This window comes from Mustela putorius, unplaced genomic scaffold, assembly GCF_011764305.1.
Source record: "Mustela putorius furo isolate JIRA1106 unplaced genomic scaffold, ASM1176430v1.1 tig00003858_pilon_pilon_pilon, whole genome shotgun sequence".
Classification (NCBI taxonomy): Eukaryota; Metazoa; Chordata; class Mammalia; order Carnivora; family Mustelidae; genus Mustela; species Mustela putorius.
In genome coordinates this window covers 49,883,471-49,909,783 of record NW_025422010.1, presented here as the reverse complement: position 1 = coordinate 49,909,783, position 26,313 = coordinate 49,883,471, and the positions used below count along the sequence as shown (strand labels likewise).

At 49.8% G+C, this 26,313-nt stretch overlaps 1 protein-coding gene across 7 annotated transcripts in view; it reads right to left on the bottom strand.

The window, feature by feature from the left end:
• Window positions 1-6,196: 6,196 nt before the first annotated feature.
• The window catches only part of NEDD4L (NEDD4 like E3 ubiquitin protein ligase), a 330,740-nt gene continuing 310,623 nt past the window's right edge, over window positions 6,197-26,313 (bottom strand). For all 7 annotated transcript variants that reach the window (XM_045065672.1, XM_013052743.2, XM_004745557.3 and 4 more), the window contains 8 exons: window positions 26,109-26,204; window positions 22,453-22,526; window positions 19,993-20,053; window positions 18,656-18,715; window positions 17,161-17,268; window positions 15,344-15,440; window positions 14,728-14,800; window positions 6,197-11,160 (listed from right to left, as the gene is read on the bottom strand). In XM_045065672.1, the coding sequence (XP_044921607.1) occupies window positions 11,058-11,160; window positions 14,728-14,800; window positions 15,344-15,440; window positions 17,161-17,268; window positions 18,656-18,715; window positions 19,993-20,053; window positions 22,453-22,526; window positions 26,109-26,204 (672 nt within the window). In that variant the 3' untranslated portion in view covers window positions 6,197-11,057. The remainder of the gene's footprint in view (window positions 11,161-14,727; window positions 14,801-15,343; window positions 15,441-17,160; window positions 17,269-18,655; window positions 18,716-19,992; window positions 20,054-22,452; window positions 22,527-26,108; window positions 26,205-26,313) is intronic.

Below are 26,313 nucleotides of genomic sequence, written 5' to 3'. Positions count from 1 at the left end.
TGTTTCCGAGGCCAGTCAGGGGGAGGGGAAGGTGCAGATCCTGAGCTGGTCAGGGTGCTCCTGCTGTCCTCCGCCCCTCCTGCTTCTCCCGGAAGGGTCCCCCCACCATCTCTATAGAGATCACCAGTGTCGTCCTTCCGGCCAGTTCCAGTAGTCATGCCTCAGCCCTCATCTTGGGGACCAACCACTGCACAGATCTGTCTCCACTCATGATGGGGTTTCGTCCTGATAAACCCAGCAGGAGCTGAGGGTATCATTAAGTCGAAAATGCATTCACTACACTAACCTAACACTCAAACTGCTAAGTACGGTTTCTATTGAATGCATATCGCTTTGGCACCACCGTAAAGTTAAAAAATCATTAAGTTAAACAGTTGGGACTGTCTGTAACTGACACACACACGGTCTCCCGCCTTCAGAAATAAGCTCTCCTCTTCCTGTTTCTTGGGCCCCACTGGCTCTCAGTTTCCCGCCAGGTTTCTGGGCCACTGCAATCCCAATGGTCTCATCTGCCAATCCTGGGACCCTCCTTTCCAATCTCAAAGCTTTAAATTCCATCGACATGCTGAGGGCACTTACATTGCTATCTCCAGCCTTGACCTCTCCCTGAACTTCCATGTTCAACTTTCTGTTTGACCTCTTCACTTGGGTGTCTAACAGGTGTCTCACGTTAGCATATTCAAAAGGGCCTTGACCTTATTCCTCAATCCGGCTTAGAGCCTTTGTGTTTCTGTTTCCCCATCCCCAAGTGTGCTTTCCCTTTGTGGCTTCATCAACATCTAATGTAACATACCTCTTATTTATGTATATGTTTCCTATTTGTTTGCCTCCACTAGAAAAGATATTTCCTCATGGAATGGCTTTTGGCTTTGTTTCGTTTGTAATTTCTGTATTCTTAGCCACTAAAAGTATTTGGTACATGGTAGCTGCTCAGAGCACATTTGCTGAATGAATGGAAAACTGAACTTTGCCCTCTTTGGACTTGGGGAGCAAAGCCAAACGGAAAGGCAAAGATGAAGTTCGTGGACATCCTGTAGATGCCTGGAAGAAGGGAGAAGTTTGAGAGAAGTGAGTTTAGACTGGGATGTGCTGAGATTTGGAATAGGAAGGTGGCGGGCTCTAGGAGGGGTAAGAGGTGGACCTGGTGATTGGCCGCACAGAGGTGACGACTTCAAGCCACAGGAAGAGGAGAAGAAAGAAGACCAGGAGGTGGACGGGGTGGTGGAGGTGGAGGGAGAGAAGGAGAGAGAACCAAGAGCGAATTCTGGGGGAACATCATTGAGGGGAGGAGAAAAACTGCGGGACAAGTTGGGGAGGGAGAGAACCATCAGGAAGGTGAAATGTCCCCGAAACCAAAGGGCATGTCAAGAAAGAAGCAAGGGCTGTAGCACCGAACCCCTCACAATGAGGGGAGGATGAAGACTAGGGACGGGCCAGGAGGGGCACAGAGACCTGCTGTCCTACTGTCTGAACACCCCACGTGGCCTGAGCGCCCGGCAGGAGGACGATGGGAGCACGTGGAAGTTCTGCACGTGGCAGAGTGAGACGCTCAGAGCTTTGCTGGAGGCAGTCTGACAAGAGTGCGGGTTGGCTGGGAAGAGGGGACAAAGGAGCCACACCCTTCAGGAGGGCTCTGCAGGCATCCTGAGTCAAGGGAGTTCTGGAAGCTAACGTAAGGGCTGGTGGCTTCAGTGTTCAACTCGTAGAGCAAGAAGATGACTGGCCCAAGGTCCCTGAGGCCCTTGGGTTTTCCAGACTCTCAAGAGGGGTAGGGACACAGCTCTCTCTGTGTCACCGGCAATGGGAATTTCCCAACACGGTGGCTCTCCGGTCCCTACAGCTAATATTTGTCTCCTATTGATCCAGTCGCCAGCCTGTTACTTTTTAACTGGAGTCCAGGGTTCAAAGGCCTGACTTGTGTTTAAACACTCATTACATCGGGGAGGGCATGTCCCCCTGATAATCTCAACTGATGAACAAGCCAGGATCTTCGAAGTCAACACAGCGAAGAAGGCAAGAGAGCGTGGGGAGGGCGGGAGTGGAGGTGGAGGGTCGGGGGAGTGAGTGGCAGGACCCTCCTGGCCGAGGAGCCCTTGGAATTTTTAAGAGAGCTGAGTAACTAGTACTGGAAAGACCAATCCCAAACCCAAACTTTCCGCCACAAGCAGTATTAAATATGTTACACGTTAATACCAAAAATCCTTTATCCAACAGAAACTTTTTTTTTTTAAAGATTTTATCTATTTGATAGAGAAAGAGACAGCGAGAGAGGGAACACAAGCAGGGGGAGTGGGAGAGGGAGAAGCAGGCTTCCTGCCGAGCAAGGAGCCCGATGCGGGGCTCGATCCCAGGACCCTGGGACCATGACCTGAGCCAAAGGCAGACACTTAACTGAGCCACCCAAGTGTCCCATTACCAAACAAAATCTTAAAAACACAGAGCAACATCCTGGTGCTCAGCATCCTGGTGCTCACTGGAATACTTCTTGGGGAGCAGAGACACTAGCCCTGTCTCGGTCCTTTCTGGTCCTTCGGCTGTGTTGCCCAAAGAGCCCTGGAAGGTTATCTGGAAAACATGCCCTTGCTTTCGAGGGTGGAGACAGCTTGGTCCTGTGGCCAGGGGAGAGGTGGTGTGGCTTCCTGAGGGCCTGGGGAGGGGCCGTTCAAGCAGCGCCCCTGCCCTCCACACCCTCCTCCACTCAGTTTGCGGAGGCCCAAACGCCATCATTTTCGTCTTTATTCCTTTGGGTTTAAGCCGCCACCTTTGGAACTGGTTTAAAATGAAAATCCTTCTGGAAGGGCCCATGCGTCCCTCTGGTCTGAGCAGTCGCTGACATCTGACGTAACCCAGGGTATGGGCTCGTCCCTCGAAGGGGTCGGTGGCGGGATGGCGCGGGGCAGCGGAGCACGGGGGTTGCGTGGTGGCCTGTGGCGGGGCTCAGCTCACCACTCTGCAAGCCTCCGGGCCTCCCAGTCGGCCTGCCTCGCCTGCCGCTCGCCTCCCGAGGCTGACGCGGCGATTTACGGCAAGTACCAGCAGTAGGATCCTGACAGAGTGAACCGAGGACTCCAGGAATTTGGCAAATGGCAGACGGCCACCGGGGACGTTCCCTCTGCAAGGGGATGCTGGAGGCTGGAGAGACACTGGGGCCCGAGTGAATGCTTGTGCCCAGACCCCTTCCCCTTGCACCTGGCACCGCCAGGCATCTCCCATGCTTCTCTGCGGTCAGGAAAGGCCACGTGAGGGACGTGTGGCCCGGGCGAGGTGGGCAGTGGGGCTCGTCCCCCTCCAGGGACGGGCGTCCGGCCGTTCTCCACAGGCTGCCTTCCGCCTCTGCCTGTGCGCCTCGGAGGACCCCGCCCCAGGCCGTGGTGCACCCGTGAGGGAGGGTGGCCGAGTTCTGAGGGACAGCTGGAGCAGGGCGCCACCTCCAACCTACACAGGCCCGTGAGGAATAAACCTTTCTCGTATTAAGCCACCGCTTGGGCTTCCTTGTGACGCCATTAAGTTGCCCTGACAAACTCTTGCCTTCTTCTCTCCACAGGATGCACTCATGAAGGGGCCCTGGGGAGCCATCCAGGCCACCCTCTCCGTCGTGAGGCACAGCAAGACGTGCCTGGACTTCAACCTGTTAAGTCCAAGATGATCGCTGTATATAAACAACAGGCTTGAACATCCTACACAGTGGTTGTATTTGGGAAGTGGAGATTTTTATGTTATATACGAAAGGAGGGACACTACTCGGGCATCAAACTCTCATTAGTGATGACCGAAGGCTTCCTACCCACTGACTTAATGGGTTTCCACGGGGTTCACAGCTCTAGCAGTACATACACCAGCTACAATTTAAAAAGTCACTGTAACAAACCTCATGGTCCCATTTCTGTGAAATCTGAGAACAGGCAAAACTAATCTAGGGTGCGGGGAAAAAAAAAATTCAGAACAGCAGTGGCTGGGTCGGGGTGGGGGGGGGGGACACTGGACTGGAGATGGGCCAGGAGAAGACACAAAGAACTTTCTGGGCCAACGGGAATTTGGGTTATACTAATGAATGCATCTGTCAAAACTCTGGGAATGTACACTGAAGATTTACTTTTTTGTGAATTTTATCTCCGTTTATAAAGGGCAGTGAGTCCAAAATGGAATCACTCGTGCTAAGCAAAACGGAACTTAATACCTAACTGCAGGCTCTCTCCTCTCCCCACGGCCAGGAATGTGATCTTTAACCAGCTAACCTGGAACTTACTGTTCAGCTCTGGGAGGTTAATTCACAGACAGACCCTTTCCCTTCCCAGTAGGAGGATGACTTGCTTGACACAATGCATTCTTTGCTAATAAAACCTTTCTCCCCACTCCCTTCCTGCCTTTAAAAACCTTCCATATTGTATGGCTCCTGGGAGCTCCTTTCTCTTGGCTAGACTGGATGCTGTCTGATTCATGAATCATTTGGTAAAGTCAATTACATCTCCGAATTTACCCGGTTCAAATTTTATTTAATTCTGCAAAAGAAAAAAAAATCGAAATGACAAAATCTAGTTAGCATTAGGCATGCTGTAGTATATATATATATAAAAAAAAAAGGACGGCAGAACTAGGGGTGGGTGTCCTGGTGTTCACCCCACTATTCAGCTCTTCTAAATGTTTCCATAACAAAGCGCTGGGTGGGGTGGGGGGGTGTTCTTTGGGACTCAAAGCGGACTGTCTGGAGTACTAAGGAAAATGGCATTACCAGTCTCTGCTGAGCGGTGTTAAGTAGAGAGAAACTTAAAAAAAAAATTTTTTTTTAAAATTTATTTGAGAGAGAGCAAGAGCAAGCACAAGTGGGGTGAGGGGCAGAGGGAGAAGCAAGCTTCTTGCTGGGCAGGGAGCCCGACGTGAGACTTGATCCTGGGACTCCAGGATCATGACCTGAGCTGAAGGCAGACGCCCAAGCGACTGAGCCACCCAGGTGCCCCTGTAGAGAGCAGCTTTAAGGATGGACAGAAATCTCTCAAGAGCGAAGTCTAGAGGACTCGTAGCTTCTACCTTCAGCCTGTGTCGTTATTCGTCTGGGCCAGGCCAAGTGGGCCTTCCCAGTCCTGGGAACTCTATACCACGCCTGCCACAGGGGCTGCTTAAAAGTTGGCCCAAAGCAGACTCTGCCTTTAGTCCCAGAGGGCTGAGCTGCTCACCCAGCGCTCCTCCTCGGGGCTCCGTGTGTCGGTCTTGGCGGCGTGCTTGCCGCACACGGCGCCCCATGCTCCTCCCAGGTCAGCTGTTCTCTCAAGGAGGAAGAAAAGGCTTTCCCTGAGCATGGGGGTGCGGTGAGGCAAGCAGAGAGGAGCTTTGGGAGAAAACCAGTGCCCTCCCTCCTCACCATGCTGGCCCCAAGCCCTCGCCTCTGCCACCCGGGGTCCTGTTCCAACAGGGAGCGACGCGCCCGGGGCCACAGAGCTGCTGGTGACAGGTGCCTCACGCATGTGAGGGGACAGCGTGTACGGAACAGCCAGTTTGCTGGGCACCCGGCTGAGAAGGGGGTTCAGTCCGAGGAGCCAGCTGAAGCTTCTCGAGTCCACTCGGTGGACACCGTGTTCTGTGCAGCTCTGCAGGGGTGCTGAGCAGGAGGGGACAGGCTGGGGGCAGGGACGGTTCATCTTTTGCCTGAGCTCGGCCCCATGGAGGAAACCTTCCTTCTCACTCAGTCCCCACCCGTGCCCCCCCCCCCCGGTCGTGACAGGGTCCTGTGGTCTACTAACGAAGGAGTCTGTACCAGGTCTTAAGACACCATCAATTTGTTTTCCTGTCCAATTCAAGTCCCATAAAGACTTTCTCTGGGAACCTACCGTGCTTTTCAAGAAGTGTTCCCTCCTCGGTGAGGGGGTCTGCTTTTGTGGCTTTTGTGTTCTCACACCCAGGGGCCATCTGGTCATGGACCCTCAGAAGCGAACCATGGGATTGAGAGACTTGGATTCCCACGCGGGGCGCTGCCGGCTTGACTGGGGGCTTTGAACTGACCGAGGTGAGGTCCTGAAATCACTCAGGGACTCTGTGGTCTGCGCAAACTTCGGTGATGCCCTAAAGGTGTGGGGCTCTGAGGGATACTAAGGAAAGGCGCGCTCTTCCATCAGTAGGCATTTAACCCCCCGCAACCATTAAGACAACACATTAATGGAGAAGCTTGAAATCAAACAACCCATAATACTCGGTGTAGAAAACGTTCCAGCTTCCATAATTCTTTATTAAATATTTGACAAGTTGTATCACTTCTTTACAACGACTTCATTTTGTCACATTACTCTTTTGCTGTCAGGAAAACAATCTACAATTTCTCTTTAGATCTCTCAAGAAAAATGAAGAGCAAAAAAAGATTTGTTCTTAAACAAAACTGTTCCTGTGTGTATCAAATTCAACCGTATTTTAAAGCCATTCTGATTGTGAAAAGGAGCGTTATCCAGAAGTTGTCTTTAAAAAAAATTTCAAAGTAGTTTGGTTTGTAACCACTGTATCAAATAGTACTTGGCTTTGTATTATTAGGAAGTGGGGTTTATAATAAAAAGTTACAAAACACTGAGAATTCATTTGGAATGCTTGAAACTCTTTTCACCTTAAAGTAGCTTTTTTTTTGTTTTTGTTTTTAATGTTTCATTTGGTAAAAGATCCCGAATTACGGAATGACAGCATGTTAGCATCATTTTCCTGGGGTCCTTCTCAGGCTCCGAGGGTCAGACATCTCAGGACATAGCTTGGAGGAAACTGTAGAAGGACTAAGCTCTCTCACTCCCTTTCGAAACCAGATTACTCGAGAAAGGTGTAAAAATGCTATACAAATATATAGACATATTTGGACAGCATACATACGTATGTATGTATATACATCTCACGTAAGTACTAGTAAAGGAAAAACAAAGTCACGCAAAGTTAACATGAAGGAAACAGTGACAATTTTGATGACATCAGTCTGAATGAAAGGGCGAACTGGCTTATACAGGAACACAGGTGTCTGCGGACACAGGGTCATGGTCATTAGAAAGGCTTTCGATGCTCTGACACGAGGCTGAGATGCAGGACACAGAGGTCTGCAGCCGACATTGTTAAGACTCCTACTGATGCTCCTGAGAAACACCAGCCCAACGAACAAGGAGACATGCATTTTAAAACATGTGTTGCTACACGCACAACACCTTTCACCAAGGACAGACGCCTAATGAGAAGTTTTCTTGGTAAATTTCATATAGACAGAAAGCTATCGTTTTCTGAAATAAAACAGGACACCAGCTCACGTCCTGATGCTACAGCATTGTTTCTGACACTGAACACACACTGGGGCGGGCGTGTGCGTATGCAAGTGTACATACGCTGTTCATTAAGGCTTAGATAAATTAGAAAGTGGTCCAAAGTGTATCCCATTGTCTTCCCAGTTTTAAAATCTAAAGTACAAAGTGGAGTCTGTAAGGATTTTTAAAAACGCATCTCAGACCTGAAATTGGCAGTTTTGACGTGACTTCTCAGGATGTACCCCAAAGCCCGAAGGAGACAAGAGGTAGTGCCTGAGGGCCAGGAAGGGAGGAGACCAGGCAGTCACCCTGCGCAGCAGCACCCCCTACCGGACAAGGCAGGAAATGATACCAGGCGTTAAGTGCCCGTCTCTCCCTGTCAATAAGGGGTGCAGAGGAAAGAGGAAAATAAAGAAGATGGCTAGCACAGCAGGGAGGGGGCTGGAGAACAGATTAACCCATGCTCTCCACATTCAAGTTCAGAGGTGAAATACGAGACTTAGGAAAATGCTACAGCCAAGTGTTAAACAATGAGTTAACTGTTAGAACAATTAGTAATTTGCTGCGTGTGAACTTGGCTTTCGAGAGAGCCAGTCTAGATCTGGCAGGATGGAACAGCCACGGTACTTGTTGTCTATTTAATGCTGTGAGATATGGAATGTGGTTCAAATATTCGGCCAACCACTTCTCAGAATCTTTCGCCACACCCTTATGTGGGAGAAAGAACCCACTTCGGTCACTTTAGAGCATCTGACATCTGACCACAGGAAAAACCCGATGGTCGACCAAAGGGCCTCGTAAACAAAAATCAAAGAAGCATCTTACATTCTTGTGATTTGGTACAGGACTGGCTACAGAGAAGTACGGAACAGAACAGTTTCAGAGCTGAATACAACTTTAAAACAGATAAATGCTTCCTGGTTTCCTGTTGCAGAGGCAGCCAGCACAAAAGCAGCAGCGCGCCTCCTGAAGCTAATCCAGACATTCCAAATCCGACTGCAGGCCAACAACGGACAGGGACAGAAACGCCCAGGACCTACAGGCGGACGTGACAGCTCATGTCCACAGTGCAGCTGTTAATTCTGGAACTAGCTTCTTAACCTCGGGGCAAAATGACCCATAAGAACTGCACCTTCTTCAGGCAACTAAAAAATAGCCAGATCCAGCCTGATCTGGGTTAATTTCTAAGGGAACAGAAGGTGCAGAGCCCCTGGACTCCGAAGCGCCAGAGAGGAGGGTAACCAGGACCAGCAACCCGTCCTGGACCCTGTCCCCGGGGGCGCCTGCTCACGGGACCCACCAGCATTCTGCTGTCAACCACCACCAGGACTCTGTTGGGAAGACATCGGCGAGTGGTTGTCAGCACTTAGAGAAAACAAGATCTAGGACTATTTTAGACAAAGACCGAAACACTGAGAATTGCTGAGATGAGGGGATGTGGCATGGATCAAAAGCCAAACAGGAACAAACCCCGAACCCATTTGCTATTTGACCGTCACCGAATCCCGCATTTAGCGGCAGATGAACGGAACGGTCAGCACAACTATGGTCTTTCAAGTATTCACAGGGGTGTATAGTTCGACAATCCCTATCTGCTCCTGGCACGGAAATGACCTTAGGATGGATTTCTCATTCATATTTTTTAACACTGCCTAATTTGCATTTACATGGAATACTCTGATTTTTTGAATATGCAGTTTGCAAAATGACAGAAACCTAGTTCTTCAGCTAGAACCGCAGGCTTTCTCTGTGATGAAACGACCACTCTCAGAATCCATCCGAACACGGGCTTTGAGAAAGAAAGCCCTCTGGACCAGGAGGGGCTATATGAAGTGGGTTTTTGCCAAGAGACATGTTATATATTGACTCCAGGGGAAAAAAAAAAATCCCACAGATAGAAAAAAAAAAATGAGTGTGATATTTTTTTCCAATCATTCAACATCTAAGTTCTCTGATCACTACTGGAGATTTTTAAGTCAATAGAAAAGGGAACTAATCCTCAGCTCCGTAGAAATCCACCTTCTCTCAGAACCCCCCGACGTCTGCACCTTTGAAGACAGCTCACTTACAATCACGAACATTCACGGTTTTTTTCCACCAGCCACCCAGAGCTGGGTAACAATGAATTTCTTACACCAAAACGTCCTTATATAACAAACAGGGAGGCCCCGAAACCCCAATTTTGTCTTATTGATGACTGGCAAGAAATCATCTCTCTAGAGCCCCCTGTCATAACAGGGTTTAGGGTAACACAGGTTAAAAGGGCAGCAGGGCTGCTGAACCCCTATGCGGCTCTGCAGGCTTTCTCTAGAGACACCACGGAATTCTGCAACAAACACTCAAAGCGGCAAAGAATCCAAGTGCGCGGAACCCTCCGTCCCCACCACCCGATCAGCTGACTGACCGTGGGGCTCACATCCAAGTTCCCGCCCACTTTTTAGTCCAGCACAGAATGGACACCACTCAGGCAGTACACAGTGTCGAAGCATGCAACACGTCCCGGGGACAAAACCCGGTCAGATGAAGTGTGCATTCAGTGAATCTTGGTAGTTGCAGAGAAATCGCGGAACAGCGGGTGAGGACGGATCTGTAGGCTCAGCTTTCCAGCTAGGTTTTATACACCAGCAGCGAGAGTCACAACGGATACACACTGCACCGGAAAGATGTGTGCAGGGAGAAGAGAGCATCATCACAATGACCGTCTATGGTAAAAAAGAAAACATCAACAAAACCAGATAGGACCTCCATGTGGTCCATAAAGTGCCTTCAGAATTGGTGCAGTTAGAACAAAAATTGGTTATTTCGCGACCATTAGCCAACGCATACAAGTAGGACATGAAACACATCTCTGGTTTCTGCAGTTTCAAATCAAGCGGTGCCAAGGTTCATTCAAATGTCTCTACTACAAACAGCAAAGAAGAAAGGCGAGAAGGGAAGGACTGTACAGCGTCAGAGAGTGGTAGCTAAGGTCTCTTCTGAGAAAGGACAGTCCAACCCTGTCCCCAGATGTAAGGAATAACGGTAGGATTCCTTCGAAGTCAACACTGAATTTACCATGCTATGTTACAATTCTCTCAGCCTGCAGCTAGGATGCTAAATTTGTACAAAAAAAAAATATAATATGCAGTTTGTTTGCATTCTGAGTATGGAGCAAATTATCATTATGCCTAACATTGTAGTTTAAATGCTCTCAAAGTACTTGTCTGTAGAAGATGTTTGGACAAAAATCAGTCTTCCAATTCTAATCAAGTAAGGAGTGGGAGGGTACTTAAACTTCAAAAATAAAAAATGTCACTGACATTAAACCTGGTATGAAATTCAAATACAAAAAAAAATATGCTCACTTTTCCAAGTACACGAGACATCTTTAATAGTAATGAAATAAAATCTGAAAATCGGTCTAAATCATTTTAAAAAGTAAACATGAGTTGTAATACTATACCTGTAGAGTGATTAATTCCATTCATTGTCATTATAAAGTATGTAAAATATTTATTAAGGGCTTTGCCTACAGAGGCACAACATAAATAGAATTAAGTCCTCCTGAAATGTAATTAGTGTACACATCAACCAGTTGATAATTCATGGTGGAAAATGCAGGAACGCGACCTGGGACCGGGCTCCCATGTCCGAACCTGGGCAAGTCACAGGCGAAGGCTCGCGAAGGCTCAGCTCAGGAGCCATGCCTGCGGCTGCTCTTTCTGCCTGGTCTCTGCAAAGTCTGTTGTTAGGCAAATGCAAAAGTGCAAGCAGGACTTGCTGGACCAACAGCCACCCCGAGGCTGGGGAGCGAGTGGGGGGCGCTTAATCCACCCCCTCAAATCCTTGAGCGTTTTCCACAGCCATGAGAAGCTTCTCCCGTAAATCTTCAAAGGTTTCATATGGAGGTAAGTCAAGGCGATTAAAGCTGCAGAAGTAACAGAAAGGGTAAGTCAAAGGCCATCCTTATCACCCTGTGGTCACGACAGCGTTTCCTAGGCGGGGCCAGAGGAGGCAGGCGGTATTTGGGCAGGAGAATGTACAAGTCTTCGGCAACAATCCTGAGTCATTAAATATAAATGGGGCAATGCAACCGCCCACGCCAACGAGGTTATATAACCTCCAGAACAGAGGCGAGAATTTTCTGAGAGGCCACGAAACCTCTCTACCACAGCCAGATGTGGGGCGGGGAAGGCCCAGCTGGGGTCAGGGGGAGCTCGAAAGGGGAGCGGAGCGGTTCCTGAGGTATGGGCCGAGCTCCAGACCCTCAACCGCCAAGCACTTAAACACGATAGGGATGAACCAAGGTCAAGTCTATTTGGAATGCCCTCTACACTAGATCCCACGCCAAGTGCTTTTCTGCATAGTAACTTCTGGATGGTCACCTGGGATTCCACATATGAACAGAGCCCCCACATTCCGAAAACTCACTGCTGTCAGCAGCAGGACGAAACAGATGCATGTCCCCGGTGGGCCCTGTCGAAACCCCGCGTGTGGTTCATGAGACACACTGAGCACTGAGAGTAAGTCAGCAAGCACTAGGAGTTACAGGGGAGGAGCGCACAGTGCTGCTCAAACTGGAGTTCTCGGGAACATGGGAATCCCGAAGGCGACGTCTGAAAGGGCTTTCAGTCTGATAATGCTCTCAAGCATGCCCTCACCAGTTGTGAAGACAGAACCCCACCTCTGCAGGCTGAACTGAATAGGAGCCTGTCACAGAAGGTGGCTTTTGTGTCAACCGCAGCGGGTCCTTCGGAGTCCAGGGCCGGGGATTCCTGGGGGCCTGCATTCTCCTTGGGATCTGTGACCACCTTCCTCTTGTGTGGGACCCTCTGCTCAGAATTATCGAGATGACCAAAGGAGCTAAAGCGTAGAATGCTCAGGACCCTGTGTGGGACACGGAAAGTGCTTGCCAAGTGTGTTCAGCGGGGGGCAGGGGTCTGGCTCTGGCCTGGCACAGCTGAGTGGCCTCGGGAGATCATTTTTCCTCCACTCCAATGAGCAGGTGGGTCTGTGATTCTCTATAAAGTGTAATTTTAAATATCCAAGGACTGATCTTTGATAGATCTTTGAAGTCCTTTCCATCACATCAATAATCACATCTGCAAGATTTATAAAAAGTACGCTAGCTCTCGCTCTCCTGCTGAATCAGGTTTGGATTCTGAAGCTTAACTGTCAATTTTATCTTTTCATAAAACTCGGAAGAAATCAGGTTTATCTCCAGCTAAAGCCGGTGGAGGCCCTGTTGCTGTAAGCAGCCAGCCAAGCTCCTTCCCCGGGGCTGGGCCGGCAGTGACTGGCCAGGCAGAGAGACATTCACGCACGCCCCCTCGAAGCCGCACCCCTGCGCCCTTGCTCGGTAGGCGGCAGTCACCTGTGGAGGCATCAGCAATCCAATGCTGTGACCCACAGAGAAGCCAAGAAGAGGCTCCTGTAAGAGCCCCCCGGACTGGTCTCCTCCCGTGGGCAGAGCTCCGTCCCAGGGAAGGGCAGGAATCTAACTCCAGCTGTCTGCCAGAGCCAATGGAAAACTGTCGGGTTTTCCGGTTTGGAAAACCCAACAGCTCAGGCTACACACCAAGCCCACGAACTCCAAGTCTCTGGGGGCAGGACCCTGGCATCCGTATTTAAAAAAGAAAAAAAAAGCCAACAACAAAAAACTTTCTAGGCGGTTTCAATGTGCAGCCGACGCTGGGAACCAATGGATTCAGAGGCCTTATCTGGGCACCACCGTGTTTTAGCTGTGACCCAAGCATATGGACTTGGAAACAGAGGGGAAGTTCAACAGGAAGACATCTGTCCCCAGGGACACAGAGGGACAGCCCGTGCTGGACACTACATTACTTGGTTCTCTTCAATGAGCCTCCAAGGAAAGGGCTCCGCAGCAACAGAGGCAGCGGATCCTAGCGTGGCGGCCAGTGTGCAGACTGACTGGGGCAGAGCGAAGTTCCAATCCTGGGCTCTGAGACTCTGAGCTGTTTGATCACAGGGCAAAGCTTCCCCACCACTTAAGGGAATGCCAGCACGCCAGAAGCCGCGGGAGAGATCCCACAGCGCCCAGTCCACAGAAGACGGCTGCGCCCAGGAATCCAGCACTTCCTCCTCCCATCATGACAGACCAGAATTTGGGAGTTGTGCGTCAATCCCAGCAGTCCCGGGGCTCGGCCCCACGCTGCCTGCCTTCCAGACGAAGGCCATCATGACCCAGAAAATAACACGACTCAGACAGCGTTTGGAGTAAGAGCTCCAAAATACCACCTCCTTCTCCCCAGAAGAAAACGAATGGCAGCAATCAGCGCTCCGGAGACCCGCCAGTTTTAGCTGGAGTCCGTGCGCTTGTGAGGATCAGATGGGCAAGGACCATATTCATGCCATTCAGAGTCCCGTGAATGGTCTAAATGGGGAACACTTTCTCTCTGGCAAGGCAAAGGAATCAAAAAGACCTCCCACAGCCAATTTTCCACAGTACACTCTCATGAGACTTCTGCCCTCGCTGGGACTTGGGAGGGCGGGGAGGCGTTTCCCGCAATGAGTGTGGTGGCGCCGTGTAGCCCCGAGTGGGCTCCGGAGGGCCTCACTGCTGGTGACGAGAGGAGGGCTGGGGACTCGCCGTCTTTCCGATGGCCCACCTCCACATACTTCTAAGAGCAAGAAATGAAAGCCTTTGGGGGAACCAGCCGAAGAACACACGTGCTCGGATCAGGAAGAGCTCCCCCAGGAGCTGCTGGGTTCAGGGACCCTTCAGAGACATGAGGGGCCCCTCCTCCTGCCCTGGATCCTGGAGGCCTGAGGGCTGCCTTGCTCCACACCTGTCTCCCTTGTATCCCCTGACTCCAACCCCTGGGGACCAGGCCTGTCACACTTCTCACGCTCCTCTAGCCGGTCGAACTGTTGCTAAATTCAAGGGTCCTAGGGGTTATTGGTGGCCGTGAGAAGATGGACAGGCGGACTCCCCTCTGAGTACACAGCCCGATGTGGGGCTCGATCCCACGACCCTGGTATCATGACCAGAGCCTTTGAAATCAAGAGTCTGATGCTTAATGGACTGAGCCTCCCAGGGTCCCCCCATGAGAGACCTTTTAAAACAAGGTTTTTCCAGGGAATTTTATCCCAAGTTCTGGGGATAAGAACCAACTCATGGTTGGAGTAAAAATCCCATCTGTCTTACAGCGTTTGAGAACAGTCATTTCCATGTCGAGTGCATACACACTGCACTATTGCTTCCAGGAATAAGGAGGGAAGGATGGGGTCAGGAGGAGGAACTCCCCCAGGACTGGGGGTGGTGGTGGCGGTTAACCCTTTCTGAGCCGAACACATCGGGTCCATTCAGACCCTGGTTTGTGTTTTATCAGCATCACAACTTACACTTCGTCACCATCACTGACACCTCATACTGTGCTATTCGTGGGCAGGCAATACGGCCTCCTGTGACAGCAGCAGCCTCAGCTGAGTATTTAAAGCCCAATCTGTGGACAACTGTGCTTCTGTCACTCACCATGTGTGAGCTCTGGGCAGTTTTTCAGGACTCCCCCATTGCTCTATTGTAAACAGCTGAGGACCATTGGAACCTAGACAAAAACAGAGAAATAAATAAATGCCAGTGTCGGGGAAGCAGGCAGAGAACAAAGCTAAGTGTGGTAGGGCTTCAACGGGAAGCAGGTGGGCCGGCGTGCCCAGCGGGAGCCGGAGACACCCTCCCGGCTCCAGGCGGTACCCAGATCTGCTGTGGGGAGAAGCAAGAGGCCCCCATAGCCTCGGGACACAGACCCCACATCACTTGGGACTGGAGGAGCACAGCGCTGCAGGGCACGCAGAGGTGCGGACAGGTGTAGCCTCTCTGCCGAGCCCCGAAGGCTGACACCACACGCTCCTTCAGGGGAGGGATGAAACGCGACCTTTACTGTGCAGAGCAGCGTGACTTTCTAACATCTCTACAGTAAGCACGGGGTGATTCTGTCTCCCGAGGTCCTTCGAGACACACCACAAGACAAGGCAGACAGAAATGACCATCCTGTTTCTGGACACACCCCGAAGCACCCCCCAACCCCGATCCCCTGCACGGGATCTGCCACAGTGCTGCCTGACCCTGCGGGAACAGCAGTGAGTCTCACCATAAAGTTCGGCGAAGCCGTTCATAGGCACTCGGGACGTCCCCGTGACGAACTGCAGTAACCGGATCCGCTTCTCAGCGTCCATGAGCAGCACGGCCTGGGGAAGGGGACAGACGGTGGTCATGGGGACGGGGACAGATGGTGGTCAGGGCGCCGTGGGATGCCCAGCACACGACACACTAGCACAGACACCCAAGACTCCACCGCCAAGGCTGTGGTGGCAGATCGGGACAGGGGACTGAGAATGGGGCTTTTTTTTTTTTTTTAAATGGGCACCAGAATGCCACCTGTGTAATCTCAGAGCACAAGAGATCCCAAGGTCTCTTTCTTACAAAGCAAACACTCTGCTGGCGCCGAGCTCAGGGTCTCTGGGGAAGGCGTGCAGGACCCCCAGGCCCAGTTACACACACCCGGAGTTGGAGAAGCGCCAACACCACGGGAACCCAGGCTAGGACACGAGATGTGAGACTCCAGACTATAGACAAATTCTCTAAAGAGAACGTTTTATAGAAAGAAAACCAGATGACAGGGTAGGCCTCTACAGTAGTGTGTGCCAAACACCTGAATCAGGGCAAAAACTGAGCAGACACGTGGACTGGGCTTTGAAGAGTCTGCTTGTAACGTCTTTCTCTCTACATGACTGCTAGCACTTAAAATAGTATTAATAGGGGCTCTCAGTGGGTTAAAGCCTCTGCCTTTAGCTCAGGTCATTATCTCAGGGTCCTGGAATAGAGCCTACATCAGGCTCTCCGATCAGTGGGGAGTCTGCCCCCCCACTTGTGAGCTCTGTCAAATAAATAAATAAAATCTTAAAAAAAATAGTATTAATAATACATACTTAGAAATGAAAACAAGTGGTAGTATAGTATCATATGTTATACCATATAAAATAGTAATAATAGATATTTAGAAATTAAAACAAGTTACAGGAGTTATTTCTTAAGTCATCATCAGCCTTTTCTCCCCCCTGAAAAAAAAAGTTGTTTTTTTTTTTTTAGATTTTGTTTATTTATTTGACAGAGAGAAATTACAAGTACACTGAGAGGCAGGCAGAGAGAGAGAAGGAAGCAGGCTCCCTGCTGAGCAGAGAGCCCGACGCGGGACTCGATCCCAGGACCCTGAGATCATGACCTGAGCCGAAGGCAGCGGCTTAACCCACTGAGCCACCCAGGCGCCCCTGTTTTTTTTTTTTTTTTAAAAGATTTTATTTATTTGAGAGAGAGAGAGAATGAGCAGAGACAGGGAGAAGCAGGTTCCCCGCTCATCAGGGAGCCCAAAGTAGGGCTCGATCTCAGGACCCTGAGATCATGACCTGAGCCGAAGGCAGATGCTTGGCAGTTTATAGTCTCTACCTTGGACTTAACTCACCATTTTGCTTCTCTCCTAAGCTCAAGAGAAAGCAAACACTGGCCCTAAAACAGTAAATCAAATTTCATTTGCATCTCTCACCGAAGGATATAAAGATCAAAATATTTGTTGGAACTAACCAATAAAATGGGAAAAATATTTTGTAAGCAAATAGGGGATCTTGGAAAACTCAGCCCCAAGCACATTTTGCCCTGAGAAGCTTCCCATTGTTAGACACACTTGGGCAGGCCCGTTCTAACTCCTGAACCCAAGGAGCTACTTCACTCTACTCGTGGGCTCCTCCAACAGAGCTGCTGTAGTCGAGCTGCTAAGGAAGGACAAAGTGCTCCGGTAAGGATGGGGCTGCGGCAGGGACAGCTGTCTACCAACAGTCATGGAAAAAGCTGGGTTTCCGCCCCCAGGGGTTCAATACCGACTGCGGAGGAGCACGGGGGCGGCCATGGCCTTACCTTCCAGAACCACTGAATGACAGGGTGATTTGGGCAGTAGCCGTTCTTGTAAATAGAGTGTTGTCTCCAGTCGTTGACGTCCACGTCGCCGAGGCCGCACATCAGCAGCTAGCGGGGAGAAGGAGCAGGCATGAGTGGGTCCGCGTGAGCGCCGCACAGACCCCCACGGAGGAATGGCCTTTTCTCCACACCAGCATTTTGTCGTGTGCAGAGCAGGTAAGCTGGTGGCTCTTAACATGTGACGCGGACATCATTTTCCTGTCCCTTCGCAACGCAGGGAAGGATGGGGGCCCAGATCCAATGCGTGCTCAGGCCACAGCCCCCCACGATGGCAGTGCCACTCCGCGTCTGGCTCTCGTCCACGCCTCCCATCTGAGCCCGGGGCCCAGCCTTTCTTGTGCTCCGTTTACAGCTGCTTGTCACTCTAGCTGTTTCCCCTTCCAAAACCTTATGTGTCTCAGGACCTGAGACGTGTCCCAACTCCCAGGAGAATGTGTGCTCTGCGGTGGCCAGAGCTCCTCCCCGCCAGCCTGGCGAACGGACGTGCGCCGGCGCTGACCCGAGCTCCTGCAATGACCGGGTCTGTGATGGAGTCCAAGGGCTCCTCCTACTACCTAACCCCCCGAGCAGGGAAGGTGTCCTTGGGATAAGTGAGCCTGCTATTCCCACAAAAGCACCAAAAAAAAAAAATGGAAAGACAACCACGCCAGAAGCCCAAGACTAGATCCCAGGCCTGACTTGCTGGGTAAACCTGGGAGCAGTTTCCCTACTTATAAAACAAAGGACTCACACTACAGGATTTTGACATCATCTGTCTTGAAGTTTCTACTTCCAGAAGAACAGAAGGCTAGCCTGTGAGACACGCTTCATGGGCAACGTGGCCTGGACAAATCGGGCAAGAGCTTCCGCAGACGCAGCCTTCCTCCTCCTATTTCAACACAACACACGGTGGGAGAGCCCTGTGCTTTTTCGGCTGCTAAGTTTTCCTCAAGGTCCACAGAGAAGTCAGAGCAATCTCATTCAGACTGCCTCCTGCCACGACCTCATAGTCTTCTGAGTTTCTTCCTTGATAAAACCAGGTCAAGTTCACAAAGACTTCTCTGTTCCACAGCCCCTGGTGCTCATTTCGCCACCATGGTCGCAGTCAGCTAGGAAGCAGGATCTCAAGCCAGCCCAGCACACTGCCACCCCAACTGGTTGTCCCAACCATGACTCTATCTGAACCAACTTTCCTTACCCGGTGCACCTGGCCATGAAGCCAACCCAGCTCAGTGGGCCTCCGCTTGTCCGATGTCTTCTGGAACTACCCTCTCCTGGGTGAGCTACCTACAGCTGGCTACTCTCACTGTTCCCTACAGAGAGACTGACACACGCACCCCATGAGAGACACAGAATAAAATCCATCTCAACTTACTTCCTAGAACATCATGGGCCAGAGAAGAGTAAAATACCATTTAAAAATATCTACTTTACAGAATATGTTCAGAATACAAACCTCCAGCTCATTTTCATCAAAAATTTTAATCAAATCAATAGGAAGCAGTTCTGTGAACCCCTGAAAGAGAAAAAAAAAAACACCTCAACACCTTTTTCCTTGAAAAAGACAAATTTTACAGAGAAAACAAACAGCCAGGAAAAAACAACATTCTTTGCTGATGTATAGCTCGGTGACAGTATCTCGTAACTGTAGTTCTAATAAAAACAGCACAGTCACAACGTAAAAGTTCAGAAAAGTAGGAGAATCTAGAAGGTTCGGGTGTCTGAGCAATTTCAGAAGCCCTTTGAAAATATGGGTTACTGTAGGCAGGCGAATTCCAAAAGCCATTTATGACATCGCTATGAGTCAGTGTGTCCTAGAACGCACAAGCCATGGATGTGCAAGAGAACATGTTTAAAAATAAGGTACTGAAAGTACAGAGATGAGCTGCATAGGAGGCGGCGTGATCCAGGAGAGCAGAGGGAGGAGCGCAGGGACCGAGCTCTAGCTCCCGGGTTAACACTGACCACCGGGGCGGGCCGGGGAGATGCTCCGCACAGCTGGGCCGTGCAGGTGTCCCGTTTCCAAATGTGGGGCTGCCTGGGGCGGGGCCAGGACCTGGCCTCCTGGGTTTCTTAGGTAAATAAAGTATGAAACCCTCTGTCCTCTTGTGGGTCTAACATATTTTATGCCCTTAAGTCCCTGAATTTTTTGAGTGTTCTGCCAGGGTCGGGGTAAGAGCAAGTGGCAATCTGTAATAAGCACTTGGGGCTTATTCCTACGTTCTCCTTATAGAATTCTGTTGTCAGGACTTTAAAAAGAATTCTACTTGTGGTCAGAGTGAACCATTTTTCAAAGATTTTATTTACTTACATATTTGAGAGCGAGAATGAGCAGGGGGAGTGGGAGAGGAGCCCAACAAGAGGCTCGATCCCAGGACCCTGGAATCATAATGTGAGCCAAAGACAGATAATTGATAGACTGAGCCACCCAGATGCCCCCAAAATGAACCCTTTTTCAAAAACGATGAATCCCACCACCCTCTGCTAGGGGCCCGGGAGCATCAATGACATTAAATATTTGGATCTGAGAAGCAGCGGCTTCGCCCTCTAACAGGAGCAAAGTTGGCGCAAAACGGCTCGGCATGAGATTAAAAACCCAGCCAGAGACGGGTGTGTTTTCCTTGTACCGGTGTGGAACCGAGTCTGTGCAGAGCAGGAGGACACCGAACAGAAAGGATGGCCGGCTAGGTGCTCCAGGGCCGGGCCGTGGTGTGCGTGGTGCAGGCCTGGCCTTCCTGCCCCAAGGACCAGAGCGCTCGTCTCTCCACCCAGGACCGAGGGCGCACGACTTACCTCCAGGAAGGCGTTCATCTGCTTCTGGACCCTGTTCACAAACCTCCACTGGATGACCAAGCTGCGGGAGAGACGGAGAAGCAGTGAGCCCCCTTGTCATCACGAGCCCCACGCATTTCCTCTCACACTCTCCCGGGGGGGAAGGAGGGCAGGACGCCCCCTTCCCCGCCCCCCCCGCCGCAGCAGACCACAGGGAGGGTCTAGAGCCCCGGCACTGCTGACTCAGTACCGCCCTCGGAGTAGCTGGGAGACCTCAACTCTGAGCATTTCTAATGTAATTTATTCCCCCCGATCAAGTCTCAGTTTACCAAAGCTGCCTACAGACAGGACCACACGGACGGAGATAGAAAGGGCCGTGGATAGATAGGCACACCACGCATGTGTTCACATGCACACTCGCATACACACACCCACTCCCACCTGTGCATAAACATGTACAGAGACTTTTCTTTTTTCCTTTTTTTTTTTAACCTAAAGATTTCATTTACTTATTTGAGAGAGAGAACAAGCAGAGGGAAGAGGCAGAGGGAGAAACTTGTTCTCCATTTCATCATTTAAAAAAAGATACTATTTATTTATCTGACAGACACACAGTGAGAGAGGGAACACAAGCAGGGGGAGTGGGAGAGGGGGAAGCAGGCTTCCCGCCCAGCAGGAAGCCCGATGCGGAGCTCGATCCCAGGCCCCCGGGATCATGACTTGAGTCAAAGGCAGATGCCCAACTGACTGAGCCACCCAGGCACCCCTAAACATGTACATATGTTTTTAAAAGGAGTATCTAGTACAACATTTTGTGGTACACTGCACTTGTGTCCAGTGTACTGTTTTCAACAGTGACACAAAACTTATCAGTAAAATGGTTTAACCTAAGCCTTTAACACCAAAATCTGGAAGACTGACGGTAAGGCCTCTTAACAGAAAACGTTTTCTCAGTGATGATGTTTAGTGCACAGCAGAGCTTAATGCCAGGCAAGTCTGCGCTGGACGCCAGCTAAGGTATCTGGTCAGGAAGCAGCAGGCAGGGCGCTCCCCAGCAAGGTGGCCCCCGAGGCCCAGCCCCGCTGCACGGGCCCTGCTCAGCCGCACGAGGCTTCGCCGCACGAGGCTTCGCCGCACCGCTGCATCCATCGGCCCGAGCGCCTTCTTGCACCTCAGGGGCGCCCGGGTGCCGGCGGGCGGGCGGAGATTTTCGCCCTCCTTTCTTTTCCAGGGAAGCCAGCTGCAACTCTGTCCAAGCCCACCCCCCACCAAATCTGAATAACCTACAGCAAGTAGCTGCAAAGGCTGCTCTACCACCCGTATCGCCAGATCCAAACCCTCAGACTTCGGACCCCGGACACCCTCAGGGACGGCGCTTTCAAATTCCCGGGACACCTGTGCTTCCACAGGGAGACCGTGGGGTCTGCAAGGTGGCGCCCTGCCCGCTCCCAGTCAGAACCCAAGTGCTGATTAATGTCAACAGGTTGAGAACTGTGGCAGCGTATTCACAGATGTTGATGTTGTTGTTTTTTAAAGCACAGCGAGCTTTTACCTTGTGAGGATGGGGGAAGGAAGGGGAAGCCTGTGCTTTGTCAGGGTCTCTAAGTAGAGGCTCCAACACTCTCCATTTCTCCCTTATCAGGAAGGAGGTCTTTTTCTTTGTAGAGGACACTAAGAGATGCCAAGACTCTTGGCTGCTTTTCCAAATTCAAGTCCTCTGACCAGCTGAAACGGGAGGGCTGAAGGCAGACGCGGCGCTCAGACCACCGCGGCAACCAGTGAGGGGCAGACACCGTGACGCGGCTGTGCCGACCTCATTCCTGCACCAGGGCTAGCCAGGGAGCTCCCGCACCTGCGTGCTGGAAGCATAATACATACAAAGAGGAAAGTGCCATGTGCCCACCAGACAAAGGCCTTCTGGCCAGCAGAAGTGCCCCGGGATGGCTTAACTGCTGGGTTTCCAAAGGACTAAACGTTTTGGTCCACCAGCTGAGACTGATATTGGGTTAATCATAAATATCAGAAATAATTCACAGTATTTCGTGTATGTGGATTTTCCTACCCATTTTAATGATTTTCTTCCATTTTCATTATGGACAAGAAGTCAGGAGAGAGAGGAAATATTTTATTTCTGGTTGTTTCTAATTTTATCCCACTGGTTGTTGACACTATGTTCCAACACTGCAAATCTCAATTTTAGACTACGTGTCAGAGCCTCCAAAAGCAAGTTTGCCGTATTACTCAATACTGTACACTTTTTTTCTCTTTTCATGACTCCTTCAAAAGGCGGCTCACTGAAGTCATGATACAAGTCAAACTTTCCATCTTGTAATTCAACTTCTATTAGCCCAAGCCAGGAAGGAGCTCCTATTACTGAAGCGTGCCCACAACAGGCAGGAGCTACGTTAGCAAGAGACATCGACGACCAAACGGACGGTTCAATTTAATAAAAGAAAAGGTTGTGAATCTGTGTATACGTACTCAATATACTCCCTCTTGTTTTCATTTGTCACCATTATTTCTGACCCATTGGGCTTCAGATCCACTTGGTAGGTCTGTAATTGGAAAGATAACAACAATCACCATCATGAAGGTGCCATGCACGTTACTGAGTCATTATGTCTTACAAGCAAGATAAGCAGCATTCATTCAAGAAGACTTCCCAGGAGATGGGCTCAGAGTACAAGAGAATATCTAATGAGCCTTTTAAACTGCTGAGATGTTACACACTGAAAGATGTTATCAAAGGTGAATTATTTTGTGGCTATTTATGAGTTTTAATTATTGTTCATACACTACCAGCAATGGAGAGGAGCAACATTTTGTAATCTCATTTATCAAGGAATTAATTATGTATAACAGCAAAGACAAGGTACACTCATCAAGACTACTAGAGATCCAAATTCTAATGCACTCTGTTTCTGGAAATTAGATTTTTACAGTCACACACACAAAAAGATGCATGGAATTTCTCTCAAGAAGGCAAAACATGGGGACTTCAAAAAAAGAAAAAAGAAAAGGCAGCTTAAGCAGCCCGGCTGAGGAATGGGTTCTGAGAACCCTGGCTTTCTATGGGCACCTGCACGCCTCCTCACTCACTGCCCAGACGAGCTCCTCCTGCAGGGCCCCCCCAGGGCTGTTAAGAGCAAATTGGCCAAGAGGAAGCACGACCTTCTGTACTTCCCACAAATATCATGCCACAGAAAGCAGTAACTAACAGGAAGCAAGGGAGGGAGGGACTTTAATTTTTTAAATAAAGTTTTAATTTTTTTTTTAAATAAAGTTTACTCTTATAAACATTTTAAATTTTAAATACCACCTGCATGTCTCCTAATCAAAGACAGCCACATCCATGATCCGTCAGGATCCCCTCTCCTCTTTTTTCTTTGTTTATTTTTTTTTTTTAAAAGATTTTATTTATTTATTTTTCAGAGGGAGAGCGAGAGCGAGCACAGGCAGAGTGGAAGGCAGAGTCAGAGGGAGAAGCAGACTCCCTGCGGAGCAAGGAGCCCGATGTGGGACTCGATCCCAGGACGCTGGGATCATGACCTGAGCCGAAGGCAGCTGCTTAACCAACTGAGCCACCCAGGTGTCCTCTTTTTTCTAAGCAGAACTGGCTACTTCAGAGAGTGAGCCAAGCCCGTGGAGAGGGTTTTCCTGGTAAGTTTGCGGGTCACATGCCTCACGAGGGAGAAGAGATTTGGAGCACCGATGAACTCTGCTTGGGCAGGGGGTCCACCGTGATCCGGAGACGCAGCCCCTGCTCGCCTCCCAGTGGCCTCCAGATTAGTCACAGGGTCACTGCTCAGTTTACGTTTCCTGACTTCTTCCCTTCCTCTTGCTTGGGGAGAGATCTGGTGTTTCCATGCCATGGCCGAACTCCACTCTATGATGTCACTTTAGCTCTTTTTCCGTCCGCGATGTGGATTTCAACTGTTACCGTGTTTCTCGTTCTCTTCAAGCCCCTCCTTCCAGCCCGCTTTCCCCTTCTCCGTGGCTGTGCTCCTCGCCTGGTTCTCCCTGTGACTGCCCGCCCGGCCTCGGGGGGCCGGGCCAATCCTCAAGGATGGTGCACACTTACACGCTTAGGGTGTGAGGTGGGGACATTTCTTGGACTATAACCTCTTTGGAGGTTTGTGGACCGTATTCACTTATACCACTGCATTTTTAAATAGCTCCTGATGCTTTTTCCTTTTCTTCCCAAAGACTGTCATGCTATTCCTGCTCAGGAATGGACTTTTCCCATCTGATCCACACCAAACAAGTTCATTAATCCAAGCCCAGTTCTTGGTACTGAGAGGTCTTCAGCACAGTTCGGCAATACTAAGAATTTTTTCCAGGAGCTGCAATTTCCAGAGAGTTCTGGAAGGAGACGATGGACCAGAGACAGCGAGGTCGGGGAGGGGCAAGGAGAAAAACACGTCTGGTGCCTCCAACAGCAACACCCGGCCACGAGAAAAGAGCAGGCAGCCCGCACTGCCGACCGCAGGGAAACCGTTCCTCCCTCCACGGCTGGTAGGAATCTAATTGCTTCAAACCTTTTGGGTTTGGCAACAGGCATCAAACGAAATTTAATGTGCACAGCATCCTTCGTCATAATACTTTCTCTTCTAGAATTTATACGAAGGGGAAAAAATTGGACAGAAGAACAAAATGTATATTTCAAGATTATAATCATTATGCTGCCTAAATAGCAAAGTAACAAAACAGACTACATGCCCAGCAAGGGCCCTTGGCAGAGCTAGAAAAGGTACAGTCTATGACATGGAATTCAGTGCAGCCCTTACAATGGCCTACCTCCACATTTCCTGACCGGACACAGAAAGGTATCTGGGATTTTTAGCAGTGTACACAATGCACAATTTCATTCTGTAAAAATAGAAAGTCTTGTATGCATGTGCTTTTGAAGAGTAGTTCTGGAAGGCATCAAAATTTTAATCGCAAATTTTCTCTAGGTGGTAAGAGTGATGGATTGCAGTAGCTTAGCAATGATTAGGGGACAGCCTGAGCAGAGTTTTGAGAGAGGGGAGGACACTGTGTAGGAATGCGGAGGGTGCTGCACAGACAGGGAGCTGACCTGGAAGTATCTCTGGGGACAAGGTCATAGGCACACTATGGTTGTCAAAGTGAGCAAATGGAGGGGTCAAAAGACAAGGCTAAAGGTAGACAGTGTCAGGTCATAAGCTATGCTTAAAAAAAAAATAAAAAAGGTTTCAATTTACCCTGAGGGTCACAGAAAAACCAACAAAGAATTTTTAAGCAGACAAACTGCATGGTTGTGTTTGCTCTCAAAGACAGGGGACCCGAAAGGGCAGGCACCTGATTTCCTGGCTTCACCTACACCGCTGAGCACCGCAATGTATAAAAAGGGACAGGTGGTTTTTGACAGCAGAGTCCACTTTTAACAACCCCTGAAGCAGTAAGGAAGACTCGTTTCACTTCTCATATGGCAACCTTCAAACAGGCTCCCTGGTCATGGAGATCTGCTCTGGGAGATGGGAACCGTGTCTCGGCTCTTGTGAAAGGACAGAGACCAGGATTGGATAAGACCTCCCAAGAAGCACTGTCATCACCAGGGACAAATGAATGGAAGGTTCTGGGTTTAAGACAAACACATCCTACGGAACTTTATGATGGTAACGAGAATTCTCAGCAGGCAACTTTACCTTTTTGACATGGACATTTATGATGAATTTAGTCTAATGACACCGTGCGTGCCAAAAAAGAAGGGAATGCTACAAAAATCCGTGCCTGCTGATGCCCACAAGACAACTCCTATCATGACCAAAGAACCATTAAAGGCCCCCCGAAATCACCTCTCGTCATGTACTTAAACCACGATATATACATACTATTTTTTGAAGTACTTCAATTCTAAAACCAAGGCCCAAACAGTCATACTCCGATTTGTGAGGAGGAGACGGACCTCACGCCCCAGAGGCCTCAGAATCTCTAACTTCTAGGGAAGGAGAGGTAGAAGGGGCTGTGATCGGATTTAGTTTCTGGGCGGGACAGGAGGTACCAACACGATGAGATGCTAATTAACATCTGAAACTCCCAGCAGAGGCCTAGCCCTTCTGTGAAGCAGCCAAGATTCTGAAAGTCAAAGAGGGAGTCCAGGAGAGCCCCACACGTACCTGTCCGAAGTTTTCTTCATCAATACAGAACATGAGGTCCAGTTCAGTAGGATCATTTTCCAAGATCCATTTCAAAGAGTTGTAGTATTCACTATCCTATAGAAAATGACACAGAAATTAAGTCTTCCTTCCCCAAAAGTCATTTGACTTCTTCAAGCCATTAAGTCCTTGTTACGTAATCCCATTCAGAATGCTCAAGGCTTAC